General features: G+C 42.2%; 2 protein-coding genes across 6 annotated transcripts in view; one reads left to right on the top strand and one right to left on the bottom strand.

Annotated features, from left to right (window-relative positions):
• Positions 1-1,039: 1,039 nt before the first annotated feature.
• Positions 1,040-18,009, bottom strand: PSEN2 (presenilin 2). 5 transcript variants are annotated; one of them, XM_052687304.1, is made up of 11 exons: positions 17,897-18,009; positions 13,647-13,843; positions 12,713-12,942; positions 11,641-11,782; positions 11,158-11,225; positions 10,027-10,247; positions 9,087-9,185; positions 7,201-7,278; positions 5,512-5,625; positions 4,853-4,971; positions 1,040-3,438 (listed from the first exon to the last, which is right to left on the bottom strand). In XM_052687304.1, the coding sequence occupies exons 2-11, from the start codon at positions 13,788-13,790 to the stop codon at positions 3,283-3,285; spliced, it is 1,371 nt and encodes a 456-aa protein (XP_052543264.1). In that variant the 5' UTR covers positions 13,791-13,843; positions 17,897-18,009; the 3' UTR covers positions 1,040-3,282. The 5 variants fall into 5 exon arrangements, with proteins under 5 accessions (XP_052543264.1, XP_052543293.1, XP_052543284.1 ...); XM_052687333.1 differs by having other exon boundaries at positions 5,512-5,622; XM_052687324.1 differs by lacking the exon at positions 17,897-18,009 and adding an exon at positions 17,724-17,837.
• ITPKB (inositol-trisphosphate 3-kinase B) overlaps positions 17,516-23,614 on the top strand; it is a 71,574-nt gene continuing 65,475 nt past the window's right edge. Inside the window, exons 1-2 of the mRNA XM_052687280.1 lie at positions 17,516-17,624; positions 20,127-20,268. The gene's annotated coding sequence lies outside the window, so the exon portion shown is untranslated. The remainder of the gene's footprint in view (positions 17,625-20,126; positions 20,269-23,614) is intronic.

The raw sequence follows: 23,614 nt of genomic DNA, 5'->3' as shown, positions 1-23,614 counted from the left end.
CCCTGCAAGGCAGCAGTTAAGGACCACTAGGCTTCACACCATTTATTTCTGCACTGTCCTAACCCCTGAGTTGGCCTAGAAGCTGACACATTGTTCAGGCTGCATTCGATAGGACTCAAACAGTTCTCAGTTCTGGAAAACTTCCACTCCCACTGCTTGGCCCCATACCTGGCTCAGGTTTCTATATCAAGAAGCTTAGCTAGTTCCACTTCACAGTCTGGATTTATTTATATCTTTTTAATACTGAGCGATAAATAGTACTGAACACTGACACCTCCCAGAAATGTGCTCCTGGGCACCTGTCAAACAAATGAGTTGCATGAAGGAAAAAATAAACAGTTCATATTCACTTAACTCCTTGACAGCTGACAGCATCAACTTCAAACATCTTGAATTTAGTGGGAAATGATAGAAAATCTGTAGCAATATGATGGAAATGGAAGGAAGGCAATAAATGCTGCATATCCCCCAGCATTAGGCAGGCTTACCACTGCATTTTTGTTCCTGGATATTCTTCAGTCTTACACATTAGGGATTGTTCTATGCCCAAGCTGTGCTTTAGTCCAGATATAATGAAACACTCATTCTAAATTGGAAAGAAGGTTTGATAGGGTAGATGTAGGAAAATACAAACACATGGCATCTCCTATAGGACTTCAAGCCGTTGAGTGACACCTACATTAAAGTAGTTGTCATCCTAACCTACCTGACAGCTGTACATTTTCATGGAGGCAAACCAACAGCAGTATTTAGGATTTCTCCAAGGTCAAACTGCAGCTTAGCAGAGCATGCAGTGAGGCGAAATCAGTGAGTGTACAGAAAAGACAGTTGCTACACACACACACACACACACACACACACTCACTCAAGTTGCAGGATCACTGAGCCCATTCCTCACGTAGCTCCTAGGCTACAGTTCATCCTTTTTGAAGGGCAAAACATAAATCCTGTGCCATCCTGTGCAATGCTAACAACATGAACAGAACTTCACTTTCATACGCAAGTGGAAATGCCCAAGGAGATGACAGATCACTCAACATCATTTTAAAACTCTTGTATGTGTATATACATACATATACACACACTCACAGTGAATACATATTAGCAAATACATATAAACGTTTACACAGTTAGAACCACTCCAGTATATGCACACACAATATACCCCTTTACTCACCAAGCAAGTACATTTAGTTGCACTGACAGAATCCATTGCTCAGTCACCTTTTAAATTATAAGTTATGCAGAATTTGCTCAGGGGCCAGTCATTGTAAGCACAAATCTACATAGAACTCAAGCTCTATTAATGATACTTCTGTAAGAAGGATCCACCCAGTTTCCTTCATATATCAACTTAATTTCAGAAAAATAAATTACTTATAACAATATGCTACAGCCCTGTTAAGCCAAGCAGGATTTTTTCTTATATATAAAGTATTTCACATCATCTACACCATGCAGTATAAAATATAAAATCATGATTGCAAGTGATTGTATTTTGATTTGGCCCCATAACTGTTTTTGTTAAAAAGAAAAAGAACAACTAATTTATATAAACCTTAAAAAACAAGCAGACAGTTTGTTTCCAAAGGAAAATAGCTATCAGTAATAATTAGTTGTCTGCAAATTTTACATTCAAACATTGCAAATTTAAGTAGTAAGAACAGCAAACTAAACCAAGAGCAAAAATTATGTACTTGTCCAAACTAAGACACACCACTCAAAACACCTTACGTGCTTTTTAAAGATTTGTTTGAAGCACCTACCTGATGTTCTTGTTAAAATATCAAAAAGTAGATTAGCTTGAAGGAGTCTACTGGAAAAAAAACATTATCTTAAAAAGGCATACTTCAAAGCCTTATCTAAAAAGGATTCTCAGACCTGAAGTTCTGTATCTCTCAGTGACAGTGCATTGTTCAAAAAGCCCTGCATTATGTTTCAGTTTTAAACGCTGATACTGATCAGCTGTCAAAGAAAACAGAGCTTGTTTGTTACACACTCGTGTAAGAAGAAAAAAGGAAGTCACAGAACTATTGCTAAAAACGACCCTCAGAGTAGAAATAAAATGTTCTTAAAATCTGGAGGAAAACAGTGATTAAGTAATAACTGGAAGGAATAACTAGTAAGGATAGAGTCAGACCTGTTTTTCTTTACTGGCAACACAATGTGATTTTTTGTGTTTTTTTTTTTTTTTTTTTTTTTTTTTTTAAATGAAGTCACTTGAGGCTGTGTCAACATTTCCAGCATTAGTGGTGCCTTACGTAACGTCACAGCAAATTGGTGTTTGCACCCCCATATTTTGATACAAATTATGACAGTATTTTCAAAAGAGTTCCTTTTACATTAAATAGCTATTTTAAAATTTGTAATAAAAGCTCTTTAAATAACAGTACCAAAAAAGGTAAACCAAGCTTCAGTCAGCATCAGAGGACCTCTTCATAGAGGGAAGGTAAGTCCTCCTGTGGAATAGTTATGACAACGTACAGAAATGAGACCAGAGGTACACAGAAGAAGTTACAGGTCAACTGATTTACTGGGAGCTGTGCAATGATTTCCACGCTGAGGATCCGATCTGCTTAACAGTCAGCCCTGCCTTCAGCTGTTGGCTGCCCAGGGGGATGCACGCAGAAACAGAAGCCTGATGTTCAGACATCCTACTGCTGACATCCCATCTAGAACCATGGCAGCCATGTCTCACTAGGCTCAGAACAAAGAGAGACAACTGGGGCAATTATGCAGTCCAGCTTATAAAGTTCGGCATCACACATCAGTTTAGTGCTCACGACGAGGTGTGATGCTCTGTTCTCTGCATACTGCTGTGCTTTTCTAATTACAAGCAAGACTGACTTTCCCTACACATGCACACAACACTTCAAAAGTCTGAAATGCTAAAAACTCCAGAGCACAGCAAAACTTGACTGCAATTCCAAGGCTAGAACGCCTGAGCTTCTGGAAGCAGAGATCAGACCCTTCATCTCTCCAGTACCCCGCACTACATACAGGTTTCCTTGCTCTTTAGAACCAGTTCGCACATTAAATAACATTTAAGTAATGCTCTGACATCTGCAATGAGCTAGGCTTTCCATTGGAGTCCGAGAGTTAGGAGTCCTGTGAAAAAGTTCAGCTTAACACGTAGCTAGCTTTTTAGTACACATCATGTCACAGAGTTACTGTTTTCCTTACAAATATATGGCACTAGGTGAAAAACGTTATGACTTATTCCAAACAGTGTACCATACTTCACTGCAAAGCTTAAAAAGAATTCTTCAACTCCCACTTCTTCTAAATATACAGCTGGTGGGAGGCCAGGGTGTCCATGAACGGTCGCACAAGGTTGTCTGTTGAGAAGTAAAAGATCAAGCCGAAGGTGATGGAGATGGGAAGAGCAGGTAGTGCTTTCTTAAAAACAGCCAGTAATAAGAGAGTTAAACATAAACCCTGCCAGAGAGAGTAAAGGAAATAAAGTAAGAAGCCCAGAAACATACCTCTGGTAACAATCTAATATATAAGGAAGCTAGACACACTGTACAAAAATTGAAGCCTGCCTGAACTACCAATTAGAGATATATTTCCACACATTTTCATCTATCTAAACAGCTGGCCAAGTATATTCCTCAGCAATTCTAGAGCACAGCTCCAGAAATTAGTGTAAACAGCTTATGCTGACATACTGAGAGCTTAATTTATTTTCAGATTATCTTATATTTTGTTTTATTATTTTATGTGTTGTTTTGTTTGTATACACCATTCTGTGTACACCAGATTACATTCTGTTCTACACCAATTACTGAACCAGCAGATAAACCATGTAGTCCTGTTGAATTGTAAGGAGTTTCACTGGGCAGCTCTAACACACAGCAGCACATACTTGTACCACCCTCACACATTTCAAGGTCTCTTAGGAGGAAAAAAAAAAAAAAAAAAAATCACCAAAAAATATCCCACTGCTGTTCTTCTGATTGGATTGCTTATTATAAGAAGTGAATTCTGCTTTTATTTCGTAGCAGGCTAAAATCCATCTCCTAGAAAACGTGTAAGCTTGTAAAGGTTTGGGATATACAGTACAGTTGGATTAAGTATATTTAGGTATGGATTACTTCTCTTATCTGAGCCCTTTTGTCTTCCTTTATGATGATGAAGCTTCAGAGACAACATTCACACTGGGCTCCACCAAACATCTGTTTGCTAGGGATCAGCTGGTGGGATTTGATTTATTTATTCTTAAATCATTGTTTCTGGGCTGCATGGCTGGCTACAATCCAACTGACTCTATGGCTCTGTTCTTCATACTCTTCGTGGACCATAACTGGCTTACACCTACTCCACAGTGTAATTAAAAGATGTGCCCACTGCCTGGACACTGCAGGGACAGTTTTGGAAGCAGAAAGCCACACAGCACCAGAATTACGAAACTGAGAAGAAACCAGAACAAATTTAACAGCACCTTAAAAGACACGGAATGGGGTATAAGGCCTGAGAGATAGAGGAGTGCTTTCCCACAGTCAAGGGACCTCAGTCCTCAGTCTCTAACACTGAAGCAAATATGCAAGCAGTTCAGCTGTTGCTGTTTTCCTTCGGTCTGTCTGACCAACACCATCTCCACATTTGGCTCTGCTCTGAGGAGTCCTCCCTCCCAGCCTATGTCACCCAGCTTCTCCTAGAAGTCACTTAAAGCCTGTCTTTATAGACAGAGTGCTGAGCTAGGAAATCCACGGGTGCTTTCACCTGAGCACCCAGGACATTGCCTGGAGTGATTTAGCAGTTGTTAGCTGTTTGTACTTGTCCTTAGCTGCAGGCAATATACTGCTATGCTAAATAAGACCATGGCAGTTTCAAAAACTTGCTCACTTACTATGAGAATGGCCACAAAGCAGGCCAGTGTAGTATTCCAGTCTCCACTAGGTGTGGCAGCTGCTTTCCCAACCAGCACACTGTAAAATATGAAGTCTCCAAGGCCCAGTTTCACACCTCCTACAAGAAGTGGAAGGGAAAAGAAAACAAGTCTTACTTCTCCTGTTTTGCTTCCTCCTGAACCAAGTCTTGTACCCTGGGGACCAGGCAAAGGTTGCTAGTCCTGGCTACTAACCAAGCTAAACCTTTGGCATTCTGCAGAGGTAAAAGGGATTACCTCCAGAGATTACTGAGGAAGCCAAGACTTCCAACTGTTCTTCTGCAATTATTTTTTGCATAACCTATTTCTCAGAGGTGCTTCTTTGTGCTGCCCTCCAGCTGAGGAAACGTGAAGACAGAATGGAGGGGGGTGCAAGGGGAAGAAGGAACTGCTTAAGTTGTCTGCGTAGCCAAAGGCATGTCACTGCAACCACAAACCCAGAACAGATACTGCAGCAGCAACTAATGGAGTCAGAATAGGACCTCAATTCCTCAGCAAGTCACAGCTTTTCAAGTAAACTGCAATTAGGCCCAAATGAGTTACAGTGTTAACCACCAGGAGTACAAATGCCAGGCCGTGGTCCTGACTGCACTGAAAACAATGTATCAAGCTTCTCTTACGTTCCTCCTCTTCCATTTCCTCTGAAGTGATGGGATGGCTGGGAGCAGGGCTCCTTGTGTCCAAAATCTGGGAGTCTGAATGTGAAGTGCTACTGTGGTTCTCTCTCCCATCTTCTTGTTGGTTCCACAAACATAGTCCAAGAAGGAAAAAAACAAAACAGTCAATCATAGACATTCAGTGTCTTTGGTGAAAACATGCATGTTGTTATTTGGAACAGTCCAGATGGTTGCATGCTCACAGCTCGCTTGGCTGCTATCCAGGAGTTCAGTGGCCTAAACAGGTGAGTAAATGCACAAAATTAAGCATTTATCTACCAGTCATTAAAGACAAAGGGAGATTTCACCTCAATTCTCAGTCTCTGGATCAAACTGTCAGACGTACTAATATCTGCTGTCTGTGCAGGCTAAAGTGACAAGTGAAACTGAGTAAAGTTAACACACAGCGCCATATTGTTACTTCTTTAGGGTGGAAGTGCTCAGGTAGCACAACAAAGAAGTGGATGACTAGGAGAACAGCCATTTGTGAGAAAAGTTCTGCCCTGAATCACACTGACATTGGAGTTGGCTGATCATGCACAGGTAAGTAGACATTTCCTTCTTCACAAGTGTTTTGTTGTTGTTGGTTTTTTTTTTTTCTTTTTTTTTTTTTCTTATAAATCCTGTTAAACACATCTAACCAACAGCTTTCATCTTTCCCATGTGCTTTTAGAAGCATCTGGTCTGTGAGACATTACTCTAGCTGACAGTTCAGATTTTTCAGAAGCACTCTACAAACTTTCCAGTTCATGTCAGCCTGACTGGATGCTGCCACTGCAGATGCAAGCAGACCATGACCTGGGACAGACAGTTTCCACTGATGCATTCAGTAAACCCAACAGTGTAGTTTGCCCCTGCTCTGTGCTAGATTTAAAAGTAGGATTGTGTCCCCGTGGTCTGTTGTATATCTGTTACTTCAGCCTGAAAATAAGCAGTATGTTCCATTGTAAAACCTCAGAACACAGTGTATTTCTTTAGCATAAAAAGCTGCTCTGAAGTGCAATAGGACCAGATAGAAAAAAAGTCAGATTTTATTCAATCACTTTCAAAACTGCAGTTTAATTTGCATTTTAAGCAGTGACACACAAATTGACACAGGACCAGCTAGAACGTGAAATTGGAACACATCAGCTACTGCTGTGTAACTGCCCAAACCTCTACCCAAGGGTAATTGTAAGAATGTCCATCTTCTTTGTCAGAGTAAGCCAGATTGAACTTAGAGCTAGGTTAGAGCACATCTGTTTCATGGCAGTTGTATGAACACGACACACTGAAATGCACTCAAGTTCACAGTTCATTGGCATCACTGTTACAAGCCTATGTTGTAATTAACCATCACCAACTGGTAAAGCTGTTAAACAAAAAACTCAGAACCCGCTTCCACCTTTGACTTCAGTACATCTCAAGATGGGTTTTTGTTAGTTTGAGTAAAGGCAGCTTGAATACTGGAACACCCAGCATCATCTAATAATTTTCGCTGCCAGTTCAAAGAGGAGGGTTTAAGAACAGCATTAAGTTCTGCAACTAACGTAGCAATACTACAAAAAAGTGTGTCCTTTGAGATTCAAGGGCTTGCATTTGCTTGCAGTTGCAAACATACATATTATTTCCATGGGCCACTGCTCTATATAGGAGAGTGACATGCAAGCATACCTGCATCCCACATCTGTTGGCTTTGTCCTTTTGCTGCCGTGTCTGGTTTTGCCATTCCAACTGTCCATATCATGGCAGCTGGAGAGAAAGAGAAGAAAGAGAAAGTTATCAGCTGCTTAGAATACCAGTCACTGTAGCTCAGAGCAGTTAAGTATTTAGCTATCACTGAAAACATAAACACTTCCCCTTGTAAATGCTACTGGCTTTCAGTTTGTTTCCCTAGTTCCTTAGAAGGCAAGGTCAGAGCAAGTTAAGACAGTGTATCTGTTCAATTTTTAAGAGTCTCAGAGCACAAGTCAGTATTGTCTTCTCTATAGGCTGAAGAAAGCAAAAATACGAAACAAGGGTCCTCATCTCCTTTGTTTTCCTCCTGGTTTCTGTCTCATCTGTTCAAAGGGAACAGTTGCCCCGGAAATGATGCTAGTACAAATGTTAAGTTGGTTCAGTTGGTTAAGTTGGATGGCATACTCCCCCTCTTCTGCTAAAGGTAAATCACACAAGCGAAAGACACGTTGGAGCTCAGTGCTGGTTTTCTTTCTGCCTTTTTCTTTGTTATTATTTTTCCTGTCAAAATATGGGCAATTTCTGTTTTGGTCCCAAGAACAACTGAAGAATGTTTGTGGGTTTATTCTTGAGATCCCTAATTTAAGAAGGGATATGAGCCATTCTGAGATCAGTGGAAGGGAACTCAAATCAGCTTTTTATTTAAGTGTACATCAGTCTTCCTGTTTTCACTGAAGCTTAACTAAACTAACAAAAAAGCCAAGGCAAACAGTGTCTGCTATTCCATTACAAGTTCAGCCAACGTGATGTTTTTACATCTAGAGATATCCACAGAATGTGGTCTTGCAATGGAGACACTGTCGTTCTGCACAAGAACTTGTGGTTCAGTATTTATTACTTGTTGAATTGCATTCTCCTTGAAGGAAACTCTTGTATGTTAGCTAAAACATCTAGGAGGCTTCATCTAGGTCATCTCAGGCCAACGTAACAGAATCTCAAATAAAAAGGACTTATGTTTCACTTCCATTCCAAGCTGAAGTCAACTGAACCTCTACTTGGAACACAAAAGAGCATTTATATAGCACTAAATACTTGAAAAAAACCATAACAGCCAAGTTGTAGGCATCCTCAGCACGGCGCCGAACGTTTGGAAATAGCCTTTCATCCTCAGAAAGACATAATGGAAGTCATTGAGGCCCATGAAGCACATGAGCCCAGATCCTGGGAGTCCTACGTCTCCCACCTTCTACCTAACCTAATCTTAAGCATACAAATACCTTTGTGGACAAGGGTACAGGACACAGCTAAGGGCACTGCTAAGCAGCCTACAAAAGCCAGTGAAGGGATGACTGATTTTGTTTACAAAGCAATATTTGCATAAAGCCACTTGAAGGGAGCAGCCACACAGTGAGAAAACAAAGCAAGTACATTCTAAGCACTTCCATCTACACTGTGCACAGAAGAGAAAGCTACAGGAAAAGATGGAACCTCATTAAACACTTAAGTATGTTTATAAAGCACATGCAGAAGGAATATGGGTACTGAGAGGGCATCATCTAACTAAATAACTTTGCAAACACTGCTGTCCACACAAAGCTTTTGTACGCAGAACAAAGAGGCACGGTCTGCAGTGTATTCATGGAAAGACAAATTGACTTTTGAATGCTTCAGCTTCACAAGGCAAACCTGCCCCTGCTGCAGCTAATTAGAGTTAGTACCATTTAAGTGATAAACAAGGTCTTCCACAAACAGAGTGTAACAGGACATAAATGCACACCAATCTGAGGGCAAGGAAGTAACTAAAATAGTGCTTATTGATTTGAGACAGAAAATGGCTGCAATTTTAATGTGGTTAAAAACATCAATATTTTGATCTTACTCACAGGAATATATTAATGCAGGAAAAATGGGCTCATTTCTCTCCTGTGCAGTTTCTACTAGCATTCTCAGTGGCCCCTTAGGACAGAGAACAGCAATCAGATCTGCAAAGAGAAAGGGGCCAGACAATCTCATCTTAAGCTGCAACACATTTTACATTCCTAGTGCTTAAAAAACTATTTATCCCTCATACTGGCATCTATCAGTATTTACTGGATAACTTCCTGAATGGAGTTTCCTGCCACTCTGTGTAATTCCAGCTGCTAGTCTCTAAAGACATGTTTCACTTAATTACCATCCCCAAGGCTTAATATGACAATTAAGAATTTTCATTGTGTTAATACTTGAGTTGTTTTTTTGTTTGTTTGCTTTGAGAGCACATTATTTCTATGAAAGTAGATGACAGATTACACAAAATAGTTTAGAGAAGGACTGAGGGTACTTTATGTTCTACAATCTGTCACTACATACACTAAGTCTATTTTTCAGGTGAATCAAGCCCTTTGGTCCAATTCCTCTTTGCTTACTCTCTATCTCTGTCATAACTCCTCACCAATCTAAATGTTACCTTGCAGATACCTCCTGTTCTGCAGGTTCGCTTCAAACTTTTAACTCATACCAAAATCTGTGATTTCTTCATAATTGCTAATTGAAACCTGCAAGACTATCAGGTTGCTACTGATAAAAATCCAGCCATCCCTGCCAACAATTAGATGTGGTTCAGCACTTCCTCAAATGAGCATTCCACTCTAAGGAAGGAATGACATGGTAGAAGTACAGTAACTACAAGAACAAGTGAACAAGTCAGGGAATCAACTTAACTGCCCACCTGCCTCTTTCTGAAGCTGTAAGCATGATAAAGTCATTTTCTGAATTGCACACACAGCCCTGAGATTCCACAGAGTAACTTCTCCATGAGCCTTGAGATTCACAACCTGGACTTACCATAAATAGAGATTGCACCTAGAATCACCCATGCTGACCACTCAGGTAGATATTTAATAAAAACTAATGCCATCAGAGCACTGATCATAATGAGATATGCTTGCTGGAGCTGCAAGGGACCTTTCCAGTGGATGCAAATCATTCCAACAGCTCCAAAATTCCAGATGATTAAGATAACCGTGGGGTAATCCATGGCCACATTGTATGTCTTCAACACCTCACTGGAATACAAGAGGGAAATTCAGCTGAGCCAAAAACAAACAAACAAACACCTGACAAAAAGCATCTCACTAGTTGTAGTTAAACAAGCCTCCTATGAGACAAAAGGAAGCAGGACAGAAGCAGGCCTCATCACAAGGGAACTTGCTTTGCAGCCAGCTGGTGTTCTTAACCCTCTGTTCCCTGTACAGGAAATTAGAAACCCTATGCATGCAGTCAAGGACCACGCTGCCTTAATCCTGAGGAGATTTCAAGGATTTGAGCAGGCCAGATTTCAAGAGTAAATTTAAGATAGGCTATGTGACAGTCTTTAGCTAAGAAGTCAAATACAGGTAAACCACGAGAACTATGATGTTCAATACTGAAGATGAATTAGAAATACATAAACTGAAAGTTAAAAACTTTATTCTTTCTAAACTTGGATGCAGTGAAATGAGCTTGAAGAGATACAGCCTGAGGATAAAGTGAGACAAACCAGAGAAGCAGCTTAGCACATAAAGTCCCTTCACACTTGGTTCTCAGAGGCTTCACACAAACTGACAGCACGTATTGGGAACCTCTACCTAACCAAACAGTTTGTTATGACAACTCTTAAAACAACTTATAACATATCCTAGGATGCTGACAATTTATACCTATATTTCCTGAGTTGTTATCAATGCACCTCTGTACAATAAGTTTCAGTCAGTTCACATTATGCTCACTGTATCACTTCCTAGTGAATTTTGTAGAGTATGTACTGTAAAAATCAGGCATTGTCCATTAAAGAATTAGTCTTTCATTTTTATTTTTTAAAAAAAGGTCACTTTGGAGAAGGGGAAAGACATTCTGTTCATGAAGTTGGGGATTTTCTTCAAAGAGGTGAAAGGGTTAGTTCTGAACTGCCACGTTACCTGCAACATCTCTACTTACCCGAGATATATGTAGGTGAAGAGGAACAGCAACATAAAAGAGGACAGGATTAGCCAACCATGGATGAACTATTAAGGGTAAAAAAAAGACAGTGACTGAAGAGGCTGTTCCTCACTGTACAGTTTGCAGCACTGCATGCACTACTAACAGAACTTTGCATTGTCCAACTTTCTTTTTTCACTTCTCCAGTTTCCAAAGACCTTCCCCACAGCTAGTAAAGGAGGAGAGAGTCAGTTCCTGCTAACTCTCCCTAATTCTTTCATTCTACATTCCATCCTTCTCATCCACTGGCACGTTCACAGGCAAGAATACTACTAACTCAGCTTGTCCAGAATTTTACATTGTAGCTTCTCTACAATGAGATTATTGCCATGACTAAGTTTTGCACTAGCCCATGTGGTGCCTTAATTTCTCACTGACATGCAAGCACTTGAACATGCTTAAAGAATACACGTAGAGAAGGCTCTGTCATGAATGCTTTACCTTATAGCAGCGGTATTTATAAAGCACAACTAAGAACACAGTCATTACAACGATGACGCTGATCATTATGATAGTGTTCAACACCGAGTTCAAGAGACGCTGGCCCACAGATGGGGTATCCTCACTGAAAGGGGTGTAGATCCTGCAGTATAAAGCAAAGCCGTGTGAAGTACATATATTCTCTTCCAAATAACTGCCCTAAGATAAAAACAAATCTCTGTGTGTACGTGGGAAAGAAAGGGAAATATGACTGCCAAGGGCAGTAAACGTGAGATGTATCCTTTGAAGGGGCCAGGCTCCAGTTAATTATCAACTAAAGATTACTTGTTTTAAACACAAGCACATTCCTACAGAATAGCTGTGGCTGGCAAAGCTCTAAAGAAAAACTCCGAGAGCATAAGTGACCAAGTCTGAGAATTTTTCTCCAGGCCACTGATTTTTACTTCATGCCTCTGGACCCTCTTCATGATAACGACAAGGATACATCCCAGGTGTTGCTCCGCAATAGGGAATCCAGTGTCATAGGCTGTTTTACTCCTTTTCATCACATTCCTTCCCCCCCATTTTTCTTTGGTTCCATTTATCTACCCACCGTGATAAGTGGGGTCATAGCCCCAGGAACACTCTTGGACACAATCAGCAAGAGCTAGATGGAATTATGTATCCACACCATGAGTCTTTAAGAAACAAAAATGTCATCAGGAAATGAGACACTCATCCAAATGAACATGCTATTCCCTGATTGCTGCCAGCCACAGAGTGAACAGACTAGGAGTTAAGCCTGGGTCTTTTATACCACAGTATGAAGCAACTTCATTACTATGCTACTCACAGGCTAATGCCTAATGACAGCACTAATGAATCAGTGTAACGCAGGTACAGAAAAAAAACTTACTAAAAATATGCTGCGTTCATCTTTGGCCTTGGTATGCTTACACAGCCACCTTTAGTTGTGTAAAGGCTCCCCCAGCCTGCCAAGAAAGCAGTCTGTGTACACAGACGCGTGCGTGTGGAACATGTGTAATACTAGGGATCCCATGTACTCTGAGGCTGTTTTGAAGACCCCACTTACAGCTGCCCGTTTTTCTCCGTATAGAAGCGCACTGACTTTATGGTGGCGACGACAACAATCATACAAAGGGTGACAGGCACAAAAAGCATGATTACATGCTTTGCTCCATATTTCAGAGTCAGTTCCTCCTCTTCATTTTCCAAGGCACTCTCCCTCACTCGAACATCCGAGTCAGACGCATCCTCATCAGCAACATTGTTTGGGCTACGGCTGCTACCCGTTTGCCTCTTCTGAAAAGAAGAATTAGCAAATACGTGAGACTTTTTCCTTCGTGCTCAAAGCTTCACTCCATTATATTGGCTGAGGCTTCTGTGGGCAACCACAGCACACCAACTTGTTCCTAATAAGATGGTACCGACTGAGCAATGCAACTAGAAACTCCATTACAGACAGGCTGCAACAGAGTTTTTAATACAGAACGGTGAATATGTGAGGGCTCTTCAATGCACATACGGAGAGACAGACACATACATGGACTGACATGAAGGACAAGGTGCAGAGAACTGGGACAGAATAAATTCTATCGAAGGTAGTATAAAAACCTGAGCGATTCCTGCTCTCACAGCAGCACTGTGCGTGCTTTACCATGCTGCTTCACTAGTGGTAAAACTAGATTTTGTTCCAACACTTCTGGCAAAACAAAAAGGCTGGAAAGGATATCCTGCAAGAGTCATATGTACATCACATCCCGATTAAAAGCTTACATCTTTACCAAAAGGAAGGAAGGGGGAGGAGTATGTATGAGGAGTAAAAAAGGGAAAAGTCACAGTGGAGGAAATATGAACAGGCATTACAGCTGCTGGCCAAGGGCAGCAATAACGTATGCTATAGCCAATCTTAGAAGACAGCCTGCTGGGAGGGACTGAGGTGGGTAACGAGACAACATTTATCCTCATACCCCACTTCTTTACTCCCAAGAAGGGTGCATACATACCCTATGTGTCTGTGCTTCCCTTGTTTCTGAGGCCTGCAGACCATCCTGGTAGGAAGGTACTGGAGGGCTCTCTGCAGACATCAGAGATGTTCTCTCATTACAGGGCTCATCCTCACTGTCCGAGTTGTTCATGAACGTGATCATCGTCGTTTGCACAGGGAGCACTCAGGAGGGGCTCAGCCAAGCACTACACAAGACTTGAGAGGACAAGGGAAGCCAAAAGAAAGAGAAACAGTAAATACTGCAGAGCAAACAATTGGAAGCCTGAAAAATAGGCACAATTTCAGCAGGCAGGCTTTGCGACTCCTAGTTGCTGATTTTATCTGCTGTCACATCAGACACAACAATCCATTCAGTTAAAATCTCCCTAACTGGGAGAACAGCAAACACAGCACTGACCCAAATGGACGTGGTCAACTTAACATTTTTTCCCTGCCACAGCTTTCATAGTTTCTGCCTCTACGCTTCACCTCTCCCATTAGCACCCTGATATTCACAAAGGAGATTTCACAGTGCTTGATATTTGTTTTGTATGAGCCAAACAACATTTCACTTCAAATGCTGGCTGACTGCTAAACAAGTTAGAGAGCTCAGCTCTTGCACAACACTCCTACAAGTGTTAGCAGGTAGCAGAAGTTTCCTAGTAACCTGCAGCCTCAGCTTTACATAAGCCACTAAGCAGGAGTTACATGCTGTCTTCCATGTTTTGACTGTAGATTAACCAGATGAATTTCAGAAGCAGTTCTTCTCTTTGCCCAGAGACTGTTGAGAAAAGAAAGGGAAAGACATGATCTCTATTCCCTCATATCGCCTTGTGCTTAAAAGCAAAGCCACCTGGATGGGAAACAGCCGGGAGCTGGAAATTTTTGGCCTCTTTCCACACTATTGCTGTGCAGAATAGCAAAGGAAGGAGCGGTACGGTGCAGAAAGCAAAGGAATGGCTGTTTTTTGTTTGCTTTGTTATTTTTTATTTTGTTTTTAAGGTATCAAAGAGAGGAGGTGTGCTCTGCCCCTGCTGAGGCTAATATAAAACAGCCTTAGAGCTACGATTTCAGGAAGCTCTGAAGATAGGTGATAGCAGAAATTCGTTTTATCACTTATTAAGTCAGCTCAGCAAAGCAGCAGCTTCAGACACCTGATTCTCAGCCACCTATCCATAAGCAAAACGAGAGCATTAATCCAGCTCAGAGAAGGAAGCTGAAGAAGCCATGTGACTTGGACGCAGTCACATGGGAATCAAGCACTTGCAGGTCAACCAGTACATTTCACTGTCTACCAGCTAGCCTGAGAGGTCAGAGTAGATGCTTCAAAGCTCCGTGACAGATTCTTGCTTCTCATTAAAGAAACTATAATTCACTTCAGGGGATGGAAGGAAGGAGGAGTGTGAGATTCCGCTCTTACACAAAGCTCTGAACAAATCTAGCACCTTCAAGATATTTTAGAAAGCAAACCTCATTCCGCCCAAACAAATTTTCAGACAACTGTTCCTCCCCTGCCTTCTCTTCAAGCTTTTTCCTCTCATTTTGTTCCTCTTTCAGTGATAAAAATTGTACATTTATGGGAAACAAATGCAGGGACAGCCGTGAAACCAGGCCTGTTAGCTTTACAGTGATACCATGTTCTTTCTGAGCAAGGTACCTGACACCAACATTTCTGTACTGATTTTTTTCTTACTGAGGCAGAAATCTCCACTTGCCAGGTGCTTAACATGCTATTTCCACTCAGCATGTGGGGGCTCATAGATCATAGCTGAGAGCCTAGATTCTGGTTCAGTTAGAAGATTTAGGCCTTATTTAAAGTAACATACAGATATCATGTGCAATCATACAAACATGACATCCTTCTAGACCTGCCTACGGGTTAAAATATGCATGCCATGGGATTCAAAGTGCTTAAATCTGTGAGCTGTGGAATTTAAATAATTCTTAATACTTCCTGATAGTGTCAAGAAACCAGAGAAGGAAAAAAAAAAAAATTGGATTTTATTCTTTCATAGTTCAGGACCAATATTCAGGTTTTAACAACCCAACAAAAATATTAAAGATTTTTTCCTCCCAACATTTAAGAAACTGCAATACAATTGCGCAAAGCAATGCTGCAGATTTCAGAAGCAGAAGCCAATAAGCCTCCTTGGTACATCACAGTCATGCCACGACCACTGGAAGAGTTGAAAACAGACAGCAGAAATATTCCATTAATTCCTAATCCTCACGATTACTTGGAAAAAGTCTTGTGTTATATTACAGGCAGACATTTTATATGCCAGACAGATTCTGATATTCACTCTCAGAAAGGGCAATGGCAGAGATGTAACAATACTTTCATCAGCAGGCAGATTCATACCTGAACTCTGCTTTACCATCCCTTATTTACTGCACTCTGCTTTCAGCAAAAGGTGAAACCGCCTCCAAAGCATTAAGGATTTTACTGGAGCCACTGGCCCACAACAAATCCTCTCAACAAATCCTCTGAAGTTGTATTCACTGCTGCCTTAAAGTGACCTAAATCTGCGTTACTGCCAAAGGGGCTGTCCAACCATCCTCAGCTTGTAGCACAAATGTCAGGTGCTCATTGGAAACCCAGTTCTTTTGAAGAGACAATGGGCATTTGTCTTCCAGGTTTCAGCAAGACTGGCACCCACACTGGCTCCTAAGCAGCCCCACTGCCAGTACTCACGGTAAGAAACAAGTGCTGGGCCAAGCAAGGGCCTTGAATGAATGGCTTACAGAGGAGGGGAGCCTCTGCTGCACCACTGGCCCCTTATGAGCCAATCTAATGCCACCATTCATTCATCCAAGCTACACTACAAACTGGCACCAAGGCCATGCTGACTGCCACACAGAGCCTTGTGGATGGATACAAACTGTTAGGATAGATTCAAAAAATCGTAAGATGTTTAAGAGATAAAAGACCAAACCCTCCAGAAAAGTGGCAGAGATAAAAAGGGACAAAAAAAGTAGGTCAGGAGTTGAGTACCGGTTTGAATGGAGCAGCTGAAGTGGAACTACAGCAAGTCCTGCTTTTAGAGCAGCCCTGCAAAGCTTACAGAAAGGTCTGAGGTACTGTTTCTCTCTCTGCACAGGTACTTTGTGAAAGGGACCACTTTCCTCTGTTGTGATAAAACAGCTTTATGGATTTCACAGAAACTGGGCCTACTCACACAAACATCAGCATCCAGCCTTGGCTTGCCTTTTATTTTCATTCTGCTATGCTGCAACAAACCCAAATCCTTTGCTTTGCATGTCATCCATTGTAAAAAAATACCAATATAAAATACAGCACAAGAGAGCTGCTGTTGTCTGGCAAAATATTTAAACTCTCAAGGAGAGCATTAAACTCCTGCTGGTGCAGGCTGTTCTCGTAGATGATAATCAGATGGAGAGAAGCATTTTCCTTTGCTACACTTAAATCAAGAGCAAACTGGACTGACACTGACAGCCCTCCTGTTCTCCTAAGTTTCAATCATTGGTGTTGGTAAACACAAGAGGAGGAAAACGCTTTTAGAAAGCCTAAGTGACACAACTAAACTATAGGAGAAAAGACTTCCAGATTCTTGCCAAGCCGTGCCTGCCGCTGCAATCACAGCTTACTTGGAACGCACCTCCAAACACACAGGCTCTGCAATTGCCATTCACGTTTCACTTTGCCCCAGAGCGCAAAAAATAACAAAGCCGGGGGTGCTACAGCAAAGACTCGAAGCCCTCGCTCCGCTTTTTAAAGCTCACCAACGCTCTCTCTTCTTCCCAAGGGCACAGCGTGCAGCCGGCGAGCCGTGCTCTGCGCGGGACTCAGCGCCCTCGTCCATGCGAGCGCACGGCCGGCCGCATCCCGGCGCGCCGTACGGAGTTGGCGGCGGGCAGCAGGACAACGGAAGGCTTACCGAAGGAAAAGGCGAGCCGGAGCCTTACGATGCCCCGTGGCCCAACGCCACGTCCCAGCGCCGCTCCAGGCAGGCGTACCGCCCCGGAGAAAGCAGAGGTATTTGATTTTCTACTTTACACACGTATGTTAGCGTTATGCCACGCGCGCAAACACACAGTTCCCACCAGCATGAGCCAGCAAAGCTGCCGGACCTACTTGCTGCCGTGCCGTGTCCTGCCTTCACGCCGGGCCCAGCGCGGAGCTGAGCGGCCGCACGCAGCGCCGCGGCAGTCCCGCGCCGGAGCTCCCCGCCCACCCCTTAATTAAGCGAGCCGGCTCAGGCGGAGACCCCGCGGCTGGCGCCCGATCACCCCCCCCCCCCCCAATACCTGCGCTCGGCCCGCACCCGGCCCGGCCGGCCTCCCCCTCTCTCCTATCCCATTGGCTCTAGGGTGTTCTGGCCGCACCGCTGGCCGCGGGGACGATTGCTCTTCCGCCGTGATTCGCCTCTGTGACTGCCGCTCAGCGAGTGTCTCCACCCATCCGGCAGTCTCGTCCAATAGGAGAGAAGGGTGGGAAGAGGAGCGGCCAATAGGGAGGGAGCTCTCCCCACGCTATCCCCGGCGGTGGAGGTGCCTGTCATGGCGGGTGGTGGGGGCTGTGGAGATCGCGGGCAGCCGTGAGGAATAACGTGACATTGCAAACGGTTTAGCATTATTTGGTGCGGATGTAAGAAGTTTTTATTTTCAGAGTGTAAGTGTTTTTGTTTTATAAAGTCGAGTAACAGCGAGCAAAGTAATAGAGTGTTTCCAGTCAGCACACGAGCTGCTCCTGTCCCTCTTGTTACCTTTGCTGTGCAGAACCGTCGAATCTTTACGGTTGGAAAAAGCCGCTGTGTGATTGTGTCTAACCAGTAACAGCATGGAAGTCACGTCCAGGCAGCTCTGTAGCACTTCCTCATCACTTTGTGTCTCTGCCCTCAGTGCCAGAGCCGCTTCCCTCTGCTGCTGCCGTTCTTAGGAGGAATATTAAGCACAGGCGTGCAGTATTTAAGCACGTTTACTTGGTGCCATCACTGATATTTGAGCTTCAATTGTGACAAGTCATTTCATTTTAATAGGGCCTTGTACCACCTTCACTGCCAGCCTTCTTGTCCTGTAGCTGGGGTGGGATCAGCTGGCCTCTATGGGAGGCCCTTGGAAGCTGGGCTCGCAGCTTTGTTCTCAGAATGACTTCTCTGGAGTGTGAAGACCTCAGAAAGAAGAATATTTAAAAAGATTTCTAGCTCTCTAGTCTGAAGGTTAGAGACTAAAATTTGGCTCAACTCAGCATTCCTTTTCTATACAAGTGGATAATATGATGGCAAAGGGTATTTCAGTCCATCCTTTCCCGAAAGATGTTATGATACAGCTTTCAGTTGGAATCTCCCATAACATGTTTGGGTTTTTTTCTTGCTTTTTTTCTAACTGCATCACATGAGAAGCATCTGACCCAAGAGCATGTTAAAAGACTCTTTGAACAGCCTCCCCACACACTGTATTATATGGCCATCAAAATATTCCTGCTTTTTCTCTCTTTAAACAGATCTGTGTAATCATTTGCTTGAAGGATCTCTCACAGATAATGTGAAGTGTGCCAGTTCCTAAAATGGCAATGTGACAAGCTGCATCACAGCTTTTTGATTTGGAGGATCGCAGTGCCTCACTAAAGTACATAAGGACATTCCCTGGGGTTGCTGTAATTTGATTCCTTTTTGTACCTTTCAATAGGAGATCTTAAAGAGTTTTTGGTCATAAACTGTTACAGTCATCCAAATGTATCAGAAGAATTGCAACCCTTTTTCTCAGGAGGTATCAGTAATATCTGTAAATAGAACTACTGACACAAATTCAAACACTGCAATGCTCTTGTGCCTATCCAGAAGGTCTGAGTAGGGTAAGGCCCAGCATATCTGAGGTCTTATGCTAGAATAGACAGTACTTTGAAATACATTCACAAAACATCTGAAGTCCCTCAGATCTTGTTGTTAAAAGCACATCCAAACTGTGTGGCAGTACTGACGAGTGGGCAGTTGACACTTTGCTGTGGATGTTCATGTACTACACATCTCCTATGGTATTAAACAGATCAAAGGTCATTGTAGTCCACTGATTCCAGCATTTGTAGCATTATGGAAACTTTATAGATGACTGCTTTCTCATGTGTGTAGAAATGAGTCAAACGTGAGAGCTCAATTAAACAGACAAAGCCAAGGTTAGGGTAAGTAAGTCTGTCCTGTAAGGATAACAGGAATTAAAACTGCTTAGGTCTGCAGTCAGAAAGCAATTGGTGATGCATCCAGATCAATGCAATACCAGCAAAGTCTTGCTTTGCTTTGAGCCTTACAAACTTTGCAGGACTGTTAAGCACAGGTCTAGGGTGGGAGCAGCAGCAAAGGGAATTTCCAGCTGCCACAATGCCCTCTGGACCACTGTGCCATTTAATCTGCTTCTTCTGTCTCTTCATGTATTTGTTTTGTACAGTTTTGCTAAAATGTCAAATATCTCTTTAGGAAACAAATACATTAACTTGAAAAGAAGTATTACGGCTTTAATGGTTGGTATCTCTTTGGCCGTCTAGATCTCAAGACAAGTCCTTCACACAGTCTCAGGCCCCAAGAAGTCAGCAGACCTATTCACATGACTGGGAAAACTTCAAGTTAATGCCACTCTGCACTGCCTGAAGCCAATGGTGAATCAGTAAGGACTTCAGCTGAAATAAGGTCAGTCCAAGGAAAAAGGAAAAGACATGTCTAACAGCTTTTAAAAATGCACCTCAGACAAAAGAAGATGTTCACCATAACAGCGCAGGGGACCCTGAACAATTTACTTGGGCTCTCTGCTTGTGTAGTCACTGTGGGGAGGACATGGATGAAGCGTGTAAATTATAAAATAACATTCAAAAAAATGCTTCCTCTTTCTATTTCAAGGAGGTTCGCTGCCCCATATCCTACGAAAGAGAGCTTTGCTATACATACACTAGGGGGCAGAGGCTTTCTATGCATGGACGTTGCTGTAGCTAGGTTAGTTGTTCGACATGCACACATTTCCAGTCTGAACTCCATTACACTACGTGATAATCCTTGGAGATTTTATTGTCATCAGATTCTTACAAAATACATTGTGTGGTCCTATTGCCCTCTGTTGAGAATTTATCTGTGAAATATCACATGTTGCAAACATCCTGACGGTAGCAAAGCAAATGTTTTGAGACCTGTTGTTTGCCAGATTACACCACGCCATGGGGCACTTGGGTTCAGCCCTGCTGGTTTCTCTTAGCACGGTCCAGTGTTCTCAGTGCTGGAGTTGCAATTGTAGCAACAATAGCAAGAAATCTGAGTGAATGTACTGAAAAGACATTTTTAATTCCCCTGCATGGTAAGCAGAAAAAATGTCCTATTTTGAGTTTTGTTTTAAAAAACAAACAAACAACAACAACAGCAACAAACCAGCAGGACTTTATTTCCTGCGATTTCTGAAATTCGCTCCTGTCTTCTGCTGAGCAGCAGCTTTCCAAAGGATTTGTTGTCATACTTCCGTAAGTTTCTCTACGTGGAAACACTTAGCATAGTTTATCTTATTAACTTTTAAAGTAAATTAATTTAGTTTGTTTTAAAATCCTTCCCCTTCAGCAGGAGCAGCCATTCCTAAAATAGCCTTCGCTGGCATGCAGTTTATTTAACTTTGCATTAATAGCATTTAATCAAGCCTTAAATTAGGTTTTTGAACCAACTTAGATAAACTGAATCAAGCCAGTTTGATTTTTCAGTTATGCAGTAGCTGAAGAGTCATTTCGTTTTGAGATAAAAGAAATAAGAGATTTTACATAGGGGTTTTCTACTGATCAGACAAAGCAGTTTTAAGTTAACCCTACAGTTAAACCACTGGGGCTTTCAAAACCGTAGAGCTTTATTATTCTTCTTGCACAATGAAACTGTAAGTAAATTGAAAAAAATGCGCCGAAAGATTTTTTTATGTATCAAAGATGTTCAGGTATATGTCTCAAATTAAAAAACAGTAGTAATTGGTACCTCCTCATCCCAAAATGGGCCTGGGGGTGTGTGCTGAGCACCCCAAAACACCCCCATTGTGCAGAGTCCCCAAATGGCAAAGGAAGGGGATGCAGACCTCCTCTCAACCCATAGGCACTCCAGGTCCCTTCAAACCATCCCCAGCAAGGGCTTCCTTTTTTTTCTTTGCAGCACTCCATTTTGGGGCTTTTATACACGTATAGATGGCTGTACAGTGGGTGGCATGAAAATGAGGCGTGAAAAAAAAAAGGATGCCTTCCAACCCAAGCCATTCTACAGTCTGTCTCTGTAACTTCCCTCCTTTCTTCCCATGTGACAAACATAAATTGCTTCATGAAGAATTTCAGAAGGTAATCATTTTTACATGCTGCAAGGTGTTGCACTTTGCTGATGAATCACACTTCTGTAATTTTTTTGTAGGCACTGTTATGCTTGCCATTTTCCATTTCACCGCCATTTTTCAACCAAATCATCTTGGTGTTCACATCTTGCCGTGCTGATATCACTGTACATCTCACAGCTGTTTTCATATACCAGCAGCAAGTGTTTCTAGGGCAGCAAAATGTTGTAGGCACTATGGTCATAAGCAACATGCAACAGTCATACTGCAGTTCTCATAGACAGCCCAGAGTTGACTGCAGGTGCTTAAGCACTACCAATTTGAGCCTGGCTGTGTTTGTCTCCCAAAGCCCTGTTAGAGCCTGCAGGTCATTTCAGCCAGGTCTGGGTTTAAGCACAGCTGCTATTTAACAGCATAGTGAGACACAGTAGTCAAGGAGAGAGAAGTGTAAGAGAATAGCACATAGGTCTGACATTGTCAAGGTAAAGTTAGCCTGTCAGAAAGTCATTACCCAATAGGGAAGTGCAGACAAGAGGCCAGTGCAAATAGATAAAAATCACATTCAGTTGAATGCAAGCTATGAGTTTTCCTAAACGTCTCTTTTATGTGTGGAAGTGTAGTTGATTTTTCTTAAATCTATACAAGGAACTGAGTATTTGCACAGTACAAATAGCAGCAGTGTGGTTGTCATGTAAGGAGAAGGGAAAAATAGCAGGATGGAGAACACACTGTGATTGAGCCTATGTGAGCATCTGAGCTGCATCAGAATTTGGATCTGTGCTCAGTGAGGCAATTTGAATTCACTGATGGGTCCTGCAAAGCAGCCCCGTGAAAATCCAGGAGGGCAGTCTACTTCCTGGATTTCCATGCTTTCTGCGTGGTTCATTCAGGAGCTTTTCTGTGCTCAAAATCTTTGGTAAAAGAGCAACACTGCTCTGTGGACACATTGCCTGGTAGTCACTAAGGAGTCCTAGCATCTGTGCTGTCAGAGAAGGCAGCATAAAACTCAGACAGAAGGTGGGTGCAGCACTGTCAGAAGAGCTGCAGTACCCATGTCCAAAACAAAATGCAGTTCTTTATGACTTATAAGTAAGATATATTTTCCTTGTTAAGTTAGATGCTCATACAAACATCTAGAAAAAGCAAATGCAACTCCACAGGTACCTCCATGTTATGCATGGATGACCTAGAGTTTGTATTCAAGTGTTTTTGCATTCAAAAGGTGTAATAAACAACATAAAAATCAAATACATTATTTAAGAAGAAAAAAGCAACCTTCACTGTAACTTAAAGAGGCAGTAATGGCATTGACTTTCTGTATGAGCAAAAGTAGCATATACGAGACCAACTTTTCCTGTACATACTCATTTCAGATGTTGAATTTGAAGCATCTTGTGCCTCTTTTTTGTACACATTGAACAGAATATACTTCACATTTCTTGAAAAACATTGCTCATGAAAGTCATGGCTTAGTCCATATCAGGTTCTTTTTACACATGCAGAACCAGAGATACCGAAAATCAGCGGCCAGTTTTAAGAATGTTAGTCTTTACCTCTCTCTGCCTCAGTTTTCTCATCTGCATAATGTAAAAAATGAAACTTGCTCTGGGTGACGAGTGCCTTGATATCCAGGGAGGAGGTAGCAAAGTCTCTGTGATGAAGGTAAGCAATGCCCACTACACTGCATGGAATATCAAC

The sequence above is a fragment of the Tympanuchus pallidicinctus genome, unplaced genomic scaffold (genome assembly GCF_026119805.1).
Source record: "Tympanuchus pallidicinctus isolate F22 unplaced genomic scaffold, pur_lepc_1.0 scaffold1, whole genome shotgun sequence".
Taxonomy (NCBI): Eukaryota; Metazoa; Chordata; class Aves; order Galliformes; family Phasianidae; genus Tympanuchus; species Tympanuchus pallidicinctus.
The sequence above is the reverse complement of the archived record's forward strand: the minus strand, read 5'-3'. Positions and strand labels throughout refer to the sequence as shown.